Raw genomic sequence first — 18,317 nt, 5'->3', positions numbered from 1 at the left:
GGGAGAGCATGAACATGTTCATTACAGATAGAGCCATAATTTCTCCCACACTGGAAAATCACTTATAACCATCAAGAACAAGGGGGAAATTCTTGAGACACGTGTATTATTCAAACTGACTGTATCCATTAATTTCAAAAATTTTAATTAGATTTTTTTTAGCATCTGAGAAATTAAGAGAGTAAAAGATTTACTTGTTGATTGACAATACATCCTAAAATAAACAGTCTGGACAAGAATCATTTAAACATTGAACATTTTTGTTCCAACTTAACACTTTCCTTTTTCTTTTTTTCTTGTTTTTTAAAGGTCTATATACTAGGTTCTAAATGCAAGCAACAACTGCACCACATTACAGCCGTGGAATCACTGTTGAGTATCAGTGAAGGGTAACAGGATAGATAAAAGCTCTGTAAAAAGAGAAAGCACCAGAACTAGCAGAAAGGTGGGGTTGGTCAGCCCTTCATTTGAATGTAAATGTAATTATGAGGCAGGCAGTTTGGCTGACGTCAGACAAGATCTTGGTAAACCATTACCACCAGCACCTGGTAACACAGTTGATAATAAAAGAGGATGAAGTAGTAGATTCCAGGCAGAGTGGCATTATTAGGGAAAAAATCAAGCAATTATTTTAAACGGCGAAAGAAAACACAGAACAGGATGTTGTGACAACACATTTACGATCTGTGACCATCATGTACGTGAGCTCTCTCTTGGATAAAGAGAACAGCATGTATTCAGGACCTGCAAGGGGTAGCAACAACAACCTGCCAGTGCAAAACTTCACGTCCGCTCCCCCCTACTCAGACTACATGGGCTATCACCATGTGCCAGCCCTGGACAACCACGGACAGCCTGCGGGAACCTGGGGATCCCACTATGGCCCACAGAGGGAGGACTGGAACGCTTATGGCCCAGGACCTTCCAGCACCGTGGCTGCTGCACAGATCAATGGCTCGTCTCCTGGGCAGGTCTCCTACAGCTCTGCTGATTACAGCTCCCTCCATCCTGCTGGATCCGGGGGGTTACCTCCTGTAGATACAATTAATGCACAGCAAATCTCTCCCAACAGCCAAAGGCACAGCTCTTATGAATGGATGAGGAAAACAGTGCAAACCAACACTACTGGTAAGCGTATGCTACATTATTTTTGTTTACCTCAGAAAGCATTTTTCTGCTATCTCTGATCTCATAAATAATTAACTTTACTTAAAGCACATAGGTTGGTGGGTCATTTAGGACACTTATTTAACCTACTCTTGTTTAATGCAATTTTAACTGAATTTGCACTAGTTTCACTTTCACCCCATTAAGGTTTTATGTGACTGTAGCAGAATGGCTGTTGTGTCTAGATATGGCTGCATCTCACTCAAGCCCAGGTATCTTTGTTCTAACATTGCGTAAAGTATTTCTGATGAAAAATATGACACTTGAAAATGTTGCTTTTAACAGTTGCACACAAAAACATGGAAATTATTCTGCATCACAAGGTAAAGATAAATTTTATACTGAGCTGTTTTATATATTTAAACCTTTAAAGACTTTTCAGCAATTTTAAAGAAAATTACGCTATGATCAAGCTGTATCAATTACGCGATTTCCTCCTGATTTGCCTGTTTTTCATTATTCTCACTTAATAAATCTATGTAGAAGAAATGCCCCCAGACAAATAATCTGACTCAAATTATCATTGTAGACAATTTTGTTTGCAGACCATGTCTCATCAGCTTTTGCTTCATTTGGTTTCAAACCATATTTTTCAGTATTTTCATGTACCAGAATTCTGCAGTTTGCTACAGTTAGACAATTAAAATTCACTTTCTCCCAAGTGTCACTCATTGATGTGCCCGTTTTTGTCACAAGCTGCATGCCAGAACTTTTCTGTGTATATTCCCAAGGTGTAAATTGTGTGTAACAATAGATTTAGCAAACCTTGCTAAGGTTAAAAGTAGTAAGTGTGTGTTAGAGAGCATCAAAGAAAATGCTCTAAAGAAAGAAGGGCAATTACATCTGGAGCAATCCTAGCAGACACGGAAAATCAGCACCACCACTTCGGTAACAATCCTTCAAATGGTTATCCCTCAAGAACAAAATTAGTCTAGTAATTGTTTCTTAGTTATAAAGTAGATACAGACTGTTTTCCCATTGTTACTAAGGATAAAATGCCTAGTGCACATTAAGATACCACAATGCCACCCTTCCACTTGGGGTCTTTACAAAGGCCTTCAAAGCCAGGCAGATTTAGAGTCTGTTCCTCCCCCCACCCCGTCCTTATGTATACTCATGTAAATCAGCAGTAACTTCATTAACATCATTGGAGTTTTCCAGGTGTAAAAGTGATGCAAGACCCAAGCACAGACCAGAATCAGTTCCGACTACTGAATGTCAGTGAGGCAACACTGTCTCTGTCACAGCACTGAGGTTTAAATGCATTAGTATTTTCAAAATCTAATTCCTTGTTTTACACTAATTGCACAGACAAGGCAGACACTGCAAAGTTTCACACATGCGTGCTCAACTTCATAAAATGTATATGCAATGCAGAAAAGCACTCATCTCTGGTCTGAAAAACAGTTTACACTCATGCTGAAATACCTTATGAACAATTCTGGACAGGTGAATCAGGGCCTGTCCACAGATAAATGTCCTGAGGCTTTACATTCCTAGAGCCCAATGCTTTGAAGTGTTAAAAACAGCTCAAGACTTCACTGAATTTGGCTGAAGACATCAATCCCGCTTAATAAAAAGGGTTTGGGAAATAAAACAAAAATGTGATGTATTTAAAACAAGGGAAGTACCAAACCACATTTGGCTTTTTGTCAGTGTCTTTAAAATAATATTAAGTGTAAGAACTGGAAAACTTTAATACTGACACAAAAAAGTTATAGGGAATGAAATTCAAACATAATTGCAAGAGTAAAATTAAGCACGTAACTACACGTTAACAATATTTTCTCTAGAATGTAAGAAAACCTACTTGATATCATTATAGCCACTCTTCAAAGTAGAATTGCTTTGTTTTTCCTTTTGCCCAGATTATTATGCATGCTATAAAGTAGCTACCAGCTCCTCCCCTTCGATACTATTGAAGACTAATACAGTCCATTGGTCCAAAATTTCAGAACTATACAGCCCTGAACTTCACAAATACATTTACATACATATATACATGTATACCTTGAGCAGCATGGAGTAACAGAAATCAAAACACTTCTAATTAAATGAAGGAGCCTACTAAAATACTGACAATGGAAATTATTTGGGAGAAAGGGGTGTTAACGTCTGTTTACCCTGTTTCAATATATTTTCACTTTATACAAACTTCAGGAAAACTGAAATGAAAATTTACCTGACCAAGACAAGCCTTAGGATGAAAAAAAAAAAAACTATCTGCTTTCAACAGCTCAAATTTGATTTGAAATTTTATAATTTGTATTTTCTAATCAAAAAACCATTACTGCATATTTGGAACAACCCTTTTTGTCAAATATACAGACATTGTAGACATATTAGGCAATAAGAATTTTCTTAAAACAAAAACCCAAAGTGGGCTTGGTAAAGTTATCTTCCCAGATGAGCTACAAAAACAAGAAAAAGAACACTTGCAGTATGCCTTACAGTCTGATCCTGTTCTCACTAAAATCAATGTAAAAATGCCCTTCCAACTTCAGTTATGAAGACTAAAACTCCAAACCATTTCTAAAACCTGCAATATTATGTGCAAAACGTGCAATTCTGTGAAAGCGAGTCTTCAATGAATGAAACTTAGCAAAGAGAAAATCTCTAAACAAGGGTCTAGAACCTAAAGTCTTATAAAACTTTTTGTGAAACTTCAGCTGGGAATGACCTTTCTCAAAAAACAGAATGGACTTTAAGGGGACTACACGAAAGGACAAGATTTATATACACACACACACATTATATATATATAAATAATGTGTGTGTGTATATATATATATATATATATATAAATAATGTGTGTGTGTATATATATACGTATTGCAAAGTCAGCTTTAGCTTTTTTTTTTTATTATTATTATACTCAACACATTTGATGTCATCACAAGCAATGATGTCCAAGTAATTCATATCACATCACAGCAGAAACACAGCTAGAAAACAAAATAGAAAAACAGGGAAAAGGGCCAGGTCTCTGCTTTAGTGCTAATTTATTTTGCTTTGTAAACTAGTTGTGACATCTATTTTCCACTGGCCTACATTGTTTTCAGTTTTGAGGCCTATCTGTCATATTGAGGCAACAGACCCTTTCAACACTTCTCTTTGCTTTGATATGCAGTCTTGTCTTTTCCTTCTCCCTTTTTTCTTCAGGAGTTATATTGCCGGAAAGGGTGATGATTTTCACAGCAAATAAAGAGGCCTTCTCCTAGCTTTATTGTCTTCAGAAGAAATGCTCTGTGAATTTTATGACCAAGGGGAATGGGGAAGACTGCTCCTTTTCTCCACCCCCTTAAATCGTGGCTATATTTGCTGATTATATTGAAGCCGGAATAACCCTGTTGAATTTTAACTTCTTTTCAAAGATTAACTTCTAAGCCTTCAGTTTACAAGGAACCTGAATATCTATACTATTGTTAACATTATAACTATCATCCAGAGCAAATATTTCAAAGCCAACAATTTGTAACTTGAAAAAAATGATGAACTTAAGTTTGATTAATGTTGTAGTCCTGCAAATTTAACCAGGAAAACCTCATACACTAGAAGTCAAAGGGGAAGAGAATTGAGGAAAACATTCTTAATTTTGTGTATTTCAAAAAATCTAGCTTCAGATAAAAATACCTCAGTCCATCCTCAATGTTGGCCCAAAATTGAAGAAAACTGAAGAAAAATATTCATTCGTTTATTTCTGTCCTTTTTTCCTCTGCTAAGATGAAAGAGTCTGACATTTGTTTAGGGCTTGTAAATTCCAAACCAATTGGCTTGTGTTTCTGAATGTAAAAGGGGTTCTTGATAAGATCTCCTTGTCGCTCTTTTGTGTGGCGTGTGCTTCATCTTAACACCTCAATGGATTTTAGGGAACCACTTTAAAGGAGTCTTTGTCTTACAGTTTGTCCCAGAAAACTCACATCAAAAAAAAAAAAAAAAAAAAAAACTAAAACTGGGAAGATCAGACGAAAAAGGAAAACTATCTAGTTGGGCTGTTGGAAGTGCAAAAGAGAAAAAATAAGCTTAAAAGTGGTCTCCGTATTATTATTAAAAAAAAAAAAAAAGTTGTTTGAAAAAGTCTAAGAAATGAAAGATATGTTCCAAACATTATGTTACATTTCTCTTAACAGAATTCATCTAAGAATACTTCTTTTACTTGTTAGAGATACCACAATCCTTTTATAAGTATTTTATTGTCTAGGCTTGCAAGATGCCAAGTGCCTTCAATTCCAAATGGAAACTCAGCTCACTGAGTACCCCCAGCACCTTGCAAGACTGTACCTTTTCCGAAAAAAATACATATATATATTTAGTATATATGTGTATAATATATATAATTATTGAACTTATAAGCTTGACCAAACACAGACTGTAAACAGATTGCTAGTTGACATTTCTCTGTGTTGGAGAACTGATCTGAAAAGCCCAAACACAAAATTAGTACAATTAGTCACAATTAAAATTGTGACTGAAAGTCAGTCTTGAGATCCTGTGATATTTATATCCACGTATACACAAGTCATTTAAATGAACACTGAAATGAAATTCCCTTTGAGGTCAAATATATTCAGTACCAATTATGTATGCTATGAATTATTTAACATGCTTCAGGGTATTCTGCACTTAAGCTTTATATTTAAACGTGTATTTACAGAGAGATAAAGAGGGAGAGAGAGAAGTTTGATAGCCAAATGTTATAAGAGCATATTGGTTATCTACTTATTCACTCTGTACCTTATATTCCTTCTCTGTAACAGAAGAAAACAATCCTTTGCAAGTACTCTGCAGCTTTATTAATAATGTCTGTAAAATATTTGAGATGTTTGAAAGAAAGATGCTATCAAAAATCAATATATTAATAATATTTCTTTCTCAAACAGGTAAAACAAGAACAAAAGAAAAGTACCGAGTTGTTTACACAGACCACCAGAGACTAGAATTAGAGAAGGAATTTCACTGCAACAGATACATTACAATAAGGAGAAAGTCAGAACTTGCAGCAAACCTGGGACTATCTGAAAGACAGGTACACAGACTGTCCCCCATACTCACCCATCCACCAGACACTGTGGCTGTCGGAGGGCTCAAGCAGCATTCATGTTCTGTACGCAAAGTAGTGCCAAGGCAACCAGGACAGTTTGCAAGTGTATTAGGCACAGAGAATACACTACACAGTCACAAATTAATAAGTAAGTTAATTGGACAGAAACCTCCTATTAAGGGTAACTAAACATTAAGACATTCATCTATGATAGAAGTATGGAAAAGTTCTTGTTCTTACTTGCATAACAGCTTGCTAGACAGCTCGAAATTAAACACTTCAGCTTCACATTATCTTCACCATCTCCTCAATAGTTATGGCATTCTCCATTTTATTTCTTCTTGCAACCACATAAAATGGTGGCCAGTAAAGATGCAAAGCATTGGATACACTACAGCTGTAAGCCAGGAAACTGAAAACTCAACATTCAAAGAACAATCAAATGAGATTATCTGTGTACATTTTGTTACATATTTGTTACCACTACTGCCACATGCCATATCCTCCCTCAGTGAGGTTTCAGCATGTTTTCAAGGAGCCTTTATAGCCTTTGATTTTCAAGTCAGGATTTCTTTTCACTATCATGCTCACTGGTACTAGAAACAACTATTATGTACAGGATGCTTTAGGCTATAAAACTTGTTGCCAAATTTTTATGCCACTTATGTATACATAGCCAAGACTATCTGCTCACGAAATTTCCAAGTGCATACTTAGATCCATTGCTTATTTAAAAAGCATCTCCGTGTTCAAGTTACATACATATTCAAACACTGTCTTGACTACAGTCTCCTGAGCAGGGGCCTAGGTATCCTAGCTGTGTTCATGCAAAGACTAGAGGAATTTGGGATAAAGAATTTCCTAAAGTCACTGTGTTGGAGAGCACATTTAGGAAACACGGCTCTGCTGAATGCAAGTATAGCAACTGTTGTATCCAGCCCTCTTTATACAACAGAATTTCAATGGCTCTGCTACAGTTGGAAGATAAGGGAAGATTTGGTGATACTGAATAAAGCACCTCATACCTTAGCAACCAGACTTATTGCCCCCAGGTAAATTTAATTCAGAGATCTTTCTTTTTAGAATTTTACAAACTATTGTTCTTTCTGAATATACACATTCAGTTCCTTAAAATATCCTCCTCTTCTTCTGCATTCAATCTGTGAAAGAACATGGAATAGAGAGGGACCAATTGAAGCTGGAAAGTGTAAGGATGCATATATAAGTAATAATATTTTAGGCTAAAGCACTGGGTCTTTAGAATCATATTGTAGTACAGTGATGTTCAGTCTCAGACCCCAATAGTACACAGATTACACTCCGTAGACAACAAATTGGGTTGGATATTAGGAAAAGGTTCTTCACTGAGAAGAAGGGAAAGAAAATGGTTACAGCACCAACCCTGCCAGAGTTTGAGAAGCCATTGGACAATGCTCTCAGGCATATTCATTTAATTATTAGGTAGCCTCCCTTCCAAATTGGGATATTCTATGGTTCTTAAGAGGCTCTGGAACATAACTAAGAAAAACTAGTTGATCATCAACAAAGTCCAACGTGTTTTACAGTAGGATGTAGCTCCATTAGAATATTTCCAGGGAATTGCAGTTCTAAAAGATTCAAATTCCTGCTCTGATGTTACGCGACCTAGCTGATTTAGAACACAGCCATACCTGGGTAACTAGTGATGCTGCATAAAACCAGCTGTTAGTTTCTTTTTACATAACTGCTGCTCTTCTCTTAAAGCTATCCAATTTCTGACTCATAAATTTCCTTCAGGCAAAACATAGACAAAATACATACCCTATCTGCATTTCTACATGACTCATAACTGACAAAGCTAAATGCTTCTTATTGTCATTACATGTAAGATAATAAAGTAAAACCTACTTGGAAAGTAATAGAGAATTTTTTTTCTGTATAATATTGTACTCAATATACCTTAAAGGATGTAACAGACTATGAAGTGAGAACACTGCAAAATAATGATAAGGAAAACACAAATGTGGTTTTCTGCTCATTCACACAAGAAAATTTAGATACCGAAATAGGATTTCAAATAGATAGGGTTCTTTCAATACAAACAATTCGCTTTATTGTCATTAATTCATTGTAATTAAGTAGTGCAGCTGTAGCTATACACCTGACACATGTATACATAATACATATATAAATATATAGCCTAAAACAAAACAAGAATGCAAATACATACACAAATCACTCGATATAAAGAAGGAAATGAACCTTCACCACTTGGGTTTGAATTAACCTCTAACAGAGATGAAAAAGAAAGCTGACAAATTACTCTATAATTGCATGTTCCTTTAAGTATGGCACATACTACTGCCAAAGCTTAGATGATGAACTAGGTGGACTCTTGTCTACACGAGAACAGTTGATTCCAATGTTCCTAAATATAACACAAGCTCACTTTAATGCAGGTCTAAGTAAATAACAAGTTTCTGTTGATTATGATACAGAAAATGAATAACTGAAGAATTTTCTACTGCAGAAGTCCAGTGTTGGTGTGGGTTTGTTTTTTTGAGAGGGGTAGAGGGGATATTGCTTGCATACATATATTTTTTCATTGCTACTATTGCTGTAAAAAGTTGACCGCTGCCTTAAACTGATCAGACATAACTTATAACATTGCAGGTGAAAATCTGGTTCCAGAATCGCAGAGCCAAAGAAAGAAAAATGATCAAGAAGAAAATCTCTCAGTTTGATGGCAGCGGGGGCTCAGTTCAGAGTGACTCTGGTTCACTCAGCCCAAATGAAATACCTGGCTCCCTGTTCCCACCACCACATGGAATAAATGGATTACAGTCCACTGACATTCATCAGGTCATAGTTTCTGAATGAACAGTGGGGGAAAATAAAGAAAAAGCAAAAGTAAGAGTGGAAAGTAAGAGTGGATTTTTCCCCTCTTGAAAACTCAACTTTGCAAAGGACTGTTCTTGTTTAACTACCTTCAGAGTGCTGACTTCTATGTACAGATCTGGGACTATTCTCAAAATACTACAGAAATCTCAGGGAACTCGTGCTGCTAAGATTCGTCGCTCAATCTTTTGAGTAGGAGGTACTGTATTTCACATACTGACCCAAAGAATTATACCACTGAAGATTCAAGTAAACACAGTTCTAGTCTCTTCATATATACACAGAAAATTGTCTGTGATCTGATTATAGAATTCTATTGCGGAAAATGTAAGATGTTGGATGTATTTAGTTTGTTACATTTTATATAATTAGAATAAACTGTAGATGTTTATAAATATTCACACATAAGTGGACTGAAATTTATGGTAGTTTTTGAAAACTTTTAAAACACTTTTAAACACTCAATAAAAGTTGCTATGACAACATATTAAATATAATTAAATAAAATTAATCTTCTTTGTCCTCCATAATTGTATGCAAGCATGCCAATCTCCTCAGTAATAGTTAGAGATAAATAATAGCACCCCAAACTTGCCAAGATTTGTTCAACTGTAAGAAACACAATCTGTTGTGCGCATGACTAAATACTAAATAGTATGGAAGATGTAAATATTTCTTTGGTCTTCAACAAATCCATATGTAACTGCTCAAAAACGTGAGGACAAACGTAATGGAACCAGAACTATTACTACTATCAAGCCACCAAAAAGCAAATATAAAAAAAAAATAACATGTCTCCAACTAAGTCAAAGAGCAGTCCTGAGCAACCAATTTTGTGTGACACCTAATTCAGGATGAAGGCAAGAAACATCCAAAAGTAAATGAATTTCTACTTCAAAGCTGTTATCAAGCAGCATTCAGAGTCACAGCACGTATATTAACAGAAGTGTCCTCTCCACGTGCACACCTGAAGGAGCACTAATTAGGGATAAATGTGCTCACAGTGAGATTATTTTTTATTACTGTCATGTGAGACAGTATTGATACCTAGAAGTATCCAACTGATGAGGCTGGAAAAAGTACATAAAAAATGAAGTGCAAGAAAACCCCAAACTCCTCAGTAGTCCTATTTATAGGAATTTCATAATATGACCTTTTCTGTTTCATAGAATTAAGTGCTCTAGTGAAAAATTTTAATTTTATTGAAAAGGTCATCAGTAGCAAAGGTAATAAAAAGAGAAAGAGGAAGAAAAACAGAAAATATCATTATCCTGCACGTGAGTCATGCATCGCTCCTTACTTCAATAATGTCAAACTCTCAGTCTCAGCAGCAGCAGATCAAATTCTGCTTTTCTTAGTGTCATGAAGCATTGACAATACACTGAGCAACACAGGCAGAACCTGTCAAAGCATTCGTTATCTGGATTCAATGCATTAGGCAACTTAAAGTTGAGGATGCGCCTCACTGTTTCCCAGTTATTTAAAAAGAACTCAGAGTCACTCTATGAAAATAATTCTGGTAGGAGATACTAGAATAACAGTTCATCAAAAAGCATTTTATAGGGGTTTCTCCAATATATTTCTAATAATTGCCCATTCATATGATTCAAATAAATGGGCATATATGAATACAAAGAAACTGCAAACAGAAAGCCACGTGCATGTAAATATTTGCAAAAGTCAGCCCTTTTAGAAATTGAGACCATGTTCAGATATCTTTGAGGCATTCGGAATATTCCAAAACTGTGCATAGCTATTAGTGCTTGCATGGACATTTTGGAAAATAGGGCAGCATATTATGGAGCATGCACACAAAACATCTATTTCTGTTTCTATGAATAGAAGTGTATCTGCCAGTAGACAGCCAGAAACACAAATGCTGCTCTGCATTTAAAGAAATACATATTTGCTCTATAACAGATCTGGGAGAGGAGGGTTTTGTAGTCCCACTAGCCTCTCTACCTAAGCTGTCTGTTTATACATAAAGGATGTAAATTAACCAAAAAAATCCCAGAAAAAAGCCATCACACTTTACACATACAAGAAAAAAAATGGAGGAGGACCTTCACCTTGCTGCTCAAATCTCCCATCAAAAGACCTACTTCCACAGAAGAGCAGGTGACACTTTTTGTTAAGGTATTAGTGAAAGAAACAGAGACTGAGAGAATTTTTTTTTTGTTTCTGGTTTTCAAATGAACAAGGAAGAATGGCAGGAGCAGGGCTATAAACACATAATACATTGTTCATTATATTTGCATGCCAAAAGCGCATGGCCTAGCTTAAAACTTTTCCTTTTAATTTATCTCAAAAGCTTACATGGTTATTTACCAGGGCCACATTCAACATAGTCAAAATTATCACCCTGCAATTTTTAAGCAAGTTCCAGTCTATCTTTCAGACTTGCCAGGCAGCAAGGAAACACCAAGCTGTTCTGGCAAAGTGGGCAGAAGAGCTGTTGAAGGCAGAACTTCAGAACCACCACTGTTGATAAAGGAAACACCTTATGTAAGATTTTATTTTAGACTTCAAATGAGAGTTTCTGAATGGGATACAAAGCATTTCCTGTAAGATGTTTAAAATTAGCCTTGTCAAAAAAAGTGTTCTTTTTCATAAACCCCAGTATTTTTTTCCAACACATCTACTTTAAATGGCTTCAAAGCATGTCAATAAATATTTGGTGGAGACAGTCTTTCATGCTCTAGATAATGATCTCTATGCCTAAAAACTGTATTAGATGATATTTCCTGGCTACTGCTTAGTCAAGTAAAAACTTGTTCCCCCTCTCTTGCACTGTGCAGAACTACCTCCATCTAGATCATAGTGTCCCTTTAACCAAGTGCAGTAGCACAGCCATTTCTCAAAACAATCCAGAAAAAAATTTAAACCCTTTTAGACTAACCCGAATCATTTTCACTAAACCAGATGAGAAAGCAATTAATATGCAGTCCTATTACCAGACGAGGACAGCAAGCAATAAAGAGGGAAGAACTGCAAGCAAACAAAAGAAGAAACTTCTTACTTCATCTCTTGACAGGGCAGCCTGTGCCATTTTTTGCCAGAAAATGTGATCCTAAGTCAAAATACAGTTCAAAATGTGCCAGCATGCAGTTCTAATGGTCTGTTACAGACTACAGGATAATCTGCCAGAAGTCCATCCTATATTCGTGTTCTGCCAATACCAACATGGGGACACAGGGATCAGAGTACTGGAATATACATGGGCAGAGGCAACAAAACCATTACAGAGTTCCTACATCACTATTATTTTCTGGAGAGCTATGCTTGACTCTTGTACATTGCTTACATAAAGGAAAAGCTTCAGAAGACATCATCCAGTCCTTCAGTTTAATTTTTGTATTTTTGTGGGTGAGAAGAAACACTAAAGGCTATATATAATGTTTTCCAATAATTATCTTTCCACCTTTAAAGACTTCTCCAGGGACTTTAATTAGACACTCCCTTAGCACCATTAGGCAATTAAAATAATAAATCAAACACAATCCTTCTCACCCAGTGGGCATTTTCCCCAAACTGTTTCCTGCCTTTTTCCCTTCAAGTAAATAGAAAACCACCACACTGTTTTCAAGTCAGCTGTTTGAGTGGTATTTTGAGTTTGCAAAGTAGTGAGCCACTTTAACACCATGCTGGTATCAAAAGAAAATTCTGCATCACACAACTAATTCTAGCAGCCAGCAAATCCCTTCTGACATTTACTTGAATCATCTTTACTCTTATGAGAATACTGTAGATGCCAAACCTTTGGGAACAACTGCCTTTCTCAGCCAAACTGCCTATAAATACTTAATCAAGCGGCAAGATTTTCCCTCAAACTGTTCATGCTGAGACTGTACGAAGCACCATAGTGAGCTGGCTACATTAACTAAGTCCTAAAGAGTGGTCCAGGAGAGGAAGATACACAGATTTATCTCATTCCTGTAATGACACTGCGTTTATAATAGAAATCAGAAAGGACACTATTAAAATATACTTTTAAAAAAAGTAATTTATAGTCAAGAGCATAATTCAAAACATAATTTGGCTACTAGTAGTAGCAGTAATAATACAGGTGATAAAACTCTGGATCAGTAACTTGACAACTTCCTGAAACTAAGATTACTTGTGCAAATTGCCCTACCTCTACATTAGACATCTTCAGTATAATCCGCAGATGACCAAGTTGTAAACTTGGATCTGAAACCCATTACTAGCCACTGCTTCTCCTGTGCAATTGAGATTAAAAATGTCTGAAATGCCTATCAACTTCACACTTTGATTCCTGAACTGAAACTCCCTAAAACCTGATACCTTCCCTAACGTCCCAGGTATCAGAAGAGGTGCAAATAAAACACAAAACACCTAATCTTAGGGAAAATTTAGAATACTACCCATGGGTACCTCATACAGAGGCATATATAGAACAGCAGACCAGTAAAAATATGAACATTTCATATAGTGTTTCTCTGCAGGAATCTTCTCTGAAGCCCCTTATTACCAGCTCTCAGGCAACCAGAGCAACGTTCTCTGAATTATACAGTTCTGCCTCAAGACACTGGGAAGAGCACACAGGGTTTTAGCAGCATGCTTTTTACGTGCTGCCATCTCATAGCTGCAGCTCGGGAAGCCGAACATCGCCGCATCTAACAGGGCTGGCTACGGTAATGGAGACAGCAGCAAACATCTTCCCCATCTCAGCGCATGGCTAAACCAAGAGGGAACAACAATGTAGTAAGGATGAGAAGGACAAAGAACAGATTCAGACATGTGTTTCACAAAATACTCTTGAACATTTGGTGTTTGACAATCCCAATCTGAGTGATGCAGCCATGCAGGACTCCCAAATATCATTGTGTATCTCACGGTTCTCAATGGGAACAGCCCAGCTTCTTAAGGCTTCTTCCCACTAAACCCGTATCTCTTTTTTTCATGGAATAACTTGAATCAGGTTCCTTTCTCCACTTGGGAAATGAACTTGTACTAGTGAGAAAATTCTTCAGCAGTATTTTAGAACTCCAAAATAGCTAAAGACGTTTTCAGGGAAAGCTGGGCAGAGCCCTCTTGTACTGCAGAGCTGGTTCATCAACATGAATAATACTTCCTCAGTGCAGAAGCACAGGTCTCACAACTGCATTAGTGAAATTTGTGGAATCATCTCTCTCCTGTGCCAAGGCTCAGAATCAATACACAAAAAGAAAGTAAACCTCTGTGGTATATGAGCTATCATCTTGTTCAAAAGCCATTTAAAAATTTTACAGGAAAAATGGTATTGTGAGTTTTTAATGATAAAGATCATAAACACATGCTTGCAGTCACTTTGTGTGTTAAAATTCAGCATGTAATAGAACCATCCCAAGCCCAGTTACTCATAAGCTCGTTTCCATGCTAAAAACTCAACAGTTAGGTATATATCAATATGTTGAAGAAACCTGGCCTAAGTCTTAAGTAAAAGGGTAGGAAAGCAAATTTGTGGTTTATAGCAAGGTTTATGCACCGTGTACTGCCAGAGGAATTAGAAGTGTGGATATGAAAGAGGAAATGGCGTGTACAAGGAAAAGCCGACATACAGAAGAGAAGTCAGAACTTGATTACAAGTACCTGGATACAAGTGATCTGGACAGAGAAACACAAGACTGCCATGGGCAGGCTTCGAGTATGACTCTGTACTGAAGGCACCAGCACCACGAGGCAGCTGGCAGGTTCAAGACATGAAGGGGGCAGAAGGCTGCCTGATAAGGTGCCACTCTTCCTACAGTGGTCAGTTCAGTTTTAAGGGCTCTCAGCCTCTCTAGCAAAAGAGAACAGACTCTTGTTCTTTAGCACATAGCTGTGTGTAGTCACTGACCTTTGTCCTCTTGATATCTAGCTCATCACCACGTCCAGCACAAGCACCCCTTGATATTCTGTTCTGTATAAAACCTGGCCAGACAGCTGCAGCACAGATAGACTGCAGCTTTCATATTTAACATATTTGCAGATCACTTTCAGCCTTTGTCCGTGGGCAGTTCTATGAGCATTCCAATACAGATTTACTGCTTACTTCCATGGCAAATTCTGTAAATGTGATGTGAATAATGCACTCAGATGGGACCATTTACTGCATCTTCCCCTCTTGGTACAAGAGAAAGTGCAAAAATCCCTTTGGAAGGTGACAAAAATCATCAGCAGCCCAGCACATGCAGGGAAGTCATGAAAACAACTTAGCTGGAACAGGTTTGAAAACAGCACTGCAAGAAAGCGGTTGTTTGCCAAGCACTACAAAGCATAAACACCGATGTTCTGACATTACCATAGCTTAGCTTGCTCCTGTGTCAAGTTAATCCTGACTCCAGCCAGGGTAAATTCTCCACAGCAACTCAAGTGTCACTGAAATGGAAACCATTCTTAGGAAAACTGCTCTTTTTACATCAAACAATAAGGCTTACATTAACAGAAATAGTTTGTACTAAGAAACACCTCATTTCTAACCACCACATCCTACCAGTTGATTTCTTCTACAAGTCTATTTCAGTTTTTCCATAACTTTTCATACTAGAGACTGAAAAAACATGCTAGGCAAGCAAAGAAATAAAATAAAGCCAACACACACACAGCTTTCAAAAGCCTGTACTTTGAACTTGTTCTCCCTCTCAGAAAAAAAGAGGAATCTAATTTCAATGTCAGATGCGTTAACTGACTAGGAAATGGGGTGCCTTATGGGTGAGGTCTAATACTGTTTATTCTGTTTACTCTTTTTAAAAAGAGTATTTCTGCTGTAGCAGAACGGGGGCATTCTAAACCCCAGTCAGGTCCTCAAGTCCTAAATACATTCTCAAAATTGCAAGAGTATTTCCTATTCTCCAACAACCTCCTCCTTGGCTGAAGCACAGTCTCTGAAATGAGTGAATTATGACAGTCAGCATGAGATCACCTGTGGCACATTCTTCCTTCTGAATGATTACGATGAAGTTTTATGAAATAAACAATGAAAATATATATTGAAAGAAGACTCAGTATCTCTCAGGTCCATACTAGCATTCACTTTCCATGTCCTCTCCACAGCGCTTTTATTTAATACTGTGCTTTGGTTTAACTCTTACCATTCCTGCACTCTTTTAGTGCTTCATGCCAGACCTAAGAACAGTTTTTCTTCCAAAACAGGGGAGTAATTTGGATAAACGTTGCCACAGACAATCATCTGTCCACAAATTTTTTGCAGCAAAATTATTTCATCTAATAAACGGCTTCCAAAAAAAGTAGTGAAAGTAAAGTATCTAAATACTTCATCCTGAGAAGCCCTAATTCTTGATAAATCATACTGAAAACATTCCCTAGAGTACTTACATCTGAAGTCCAATATTAAGCATGCATCCTCTAAATACAAAGTACAGCTACAAAACACGTTTTTCTAAAGTGATCTGTTTTTACTCCAGATAGTCATTATTCCTGCTAGGAGTACCCCCACAAAAAAAATCTACAGAAGCTTCAGCTGAACTTTGACATTAACCTATTAATTAAGAAGTATAAGTAGTTAAATATGAAGTTAGTATAGCAAAGTATCTTTTGCAATTAAAGAGACTTCCTTTCTTGGTTTGCTAACACCTCAGACACTCATTATAAAGAGGTCACATAGTATTTTATGCTGAGACTCACGCCAGTAGGGCAGTGTCATGACCATGTGCAGCCCCTGCCTACAACTCTCACAGGTTGACCCTTCTACTCTCAGTTATTCACATCAGCAGGCTGTGCACTACTCCAGCCACTTTGAATGCCCGTGCTCATGGTTTACTGTTGTCCCTAACATTATCTGGTATTATACAGAGCAATGGGCATAAATTTACAAAACGAGGCTGAAATTGGTTTAACTCCCTCACCCTCCTTAGATCCACCCAGCAAGACACATCAGTGTCTACTCCCCTTCCTAATAATACATTGACAGCATTTGTGGCTATTGGACTCCGTTACAAATCTTTCCTTGCTGTGAGGACCGTCCTTATTACTGCGTTTTCTTTTCTGTTTTCTAACTGGTCATTAAGCTAGCAGACCGCCCTCGTCTCACTTTAAGCAGCAAGACTTTTTATAGAACACTATTCTGAAATCCAAGTACCTAATATCAGTAAAATCACTGCCAGAGTTCTGCTAGTTTTTTTAAAAAATACACACTCAAAAGCACACGTGATTTAGCAAATCGGGACAGGATCTTTCAATTCATAAGGTTACCGAGAGGCTGTTCCTTGTGAAAATCAACATATGTATTTCAAATGCAATAAATTCTTACTGCTGATATACTCACAATTCCATTAATGGGAGCATTGCAAAGCCACAGTCCAGATAAAATAATTATATCAAGAAGTACAGCAACTATCCTTACAACCATGCTTTAATCTAATTAAGATGATGACACATGATACCCATCTGGGTAAGAGTTTGAAACCCAACTTGCAACCTGTTGCACTCTATTCAAATTATTACTTTGAGCAGGGAAGCACCTGTAAAAACTCTTCACTTTAAACTTGTCAGTTGAAAATATTCTAAGAAATAGGAACACTGCTGATATATAAAATCAGTGTAAATACTCATACAAACCCTTGACAAATTAAGTGTTGCATCACCGTGAAGAAAATAAAGCAACTGTTTTCCCTTTTATTTGTTTTAAAGATCCAGTAGGTATAGTGCTAGAAAATGTTCCCGTAATAAAGACAGCATTTCTAACTGTTCCACAGATTGCTCTGAAATGCTTCCAGGACTGTTTGACTTCTGCTCAGCAACAGCATACAACCTTGAACCCAAGATCCTACATTTAGCTTGCTCTCACAGGAAATACTGGACAAAACGACAGTGGGCTACATTCCCTGCAGTTATATTTTAAACTGCGTTACCTTTCTCCTGGACAGTTTGCCAAAGATGACAAGAACAAAGATAATAGCTAAGTATAAAAAACGTGTAATACCAATGCACTGCATCAAACATGTAATTTCTTACAGTGTGCTCAGCTATGATTAAAAGTTATGTTTTTGACTTTCAGATCAGTTAAGAGTAGACATCCCAAATTTAACTGAGAATAAAATAAAAGCCCGCACATTATTAGTAACCCGTACAAATCTTTATTTCAGCAGTTTCAAGACTTTCGTTCCATAGATTATGAATGGTAATCTCAAGTATAGAATGGCAGCTGAGTAGAAAAAAGTTTAGATCATCAGTTAAAGCATTACTTTCACCTTTTCAACTTGTTTCTAAACAGGACAACTTTTTAACACTT

The 18,317-nt window shown here is 36.9% G+C and overlaps 1 protein-coding gene across 1 annotated transcript; it reads left to right on the top strand.

The window, feature by feature from the left end:
* Nucleotides 1-454: 454 nt before the first annotated feature.
* On the top strand, nt 455-9,596 carry CDX4 (caudal type homeobox 4). The gene is made up of 3 exons (XM_013108304.5): nt 455-1,128; nt 6,048-6,193; nt 8,861-9,596. Exons 1-3 carry the CDS (start codon nt 696-698, stop codon nt 9,065-9,067), a joined length of 786 nt encoding a protein of 261 aa, XP_012963758.3. The 5' UTR covers nt 455-695; the 3' UTR covers nt 9,068-9,596.
* Nucleotides 9,597-18,317: the final 8,721 nt, after the last annotated feature.

This window comes from Anas platyrhynchos, chromosome 10 (genome assembly GCF_047663525.1).
Source record: "Anas platyrhynchos isolate ZD024472 breed Pekin duck chromosome 10, IASCAAS_PekinDuck_T2T, whole genome shotgun sequence".
Classification (NCBI taxonomy): Eukaryota; Metazoa; Chordata; class Aves; order Anseriformes; family Anatidae; genus Anas; species Anas platyrhynchos.
Note: the sequence above shows the minus strand (reverse complement) of the source record. Positions and strands in the feature narration are given on the sequence as shown.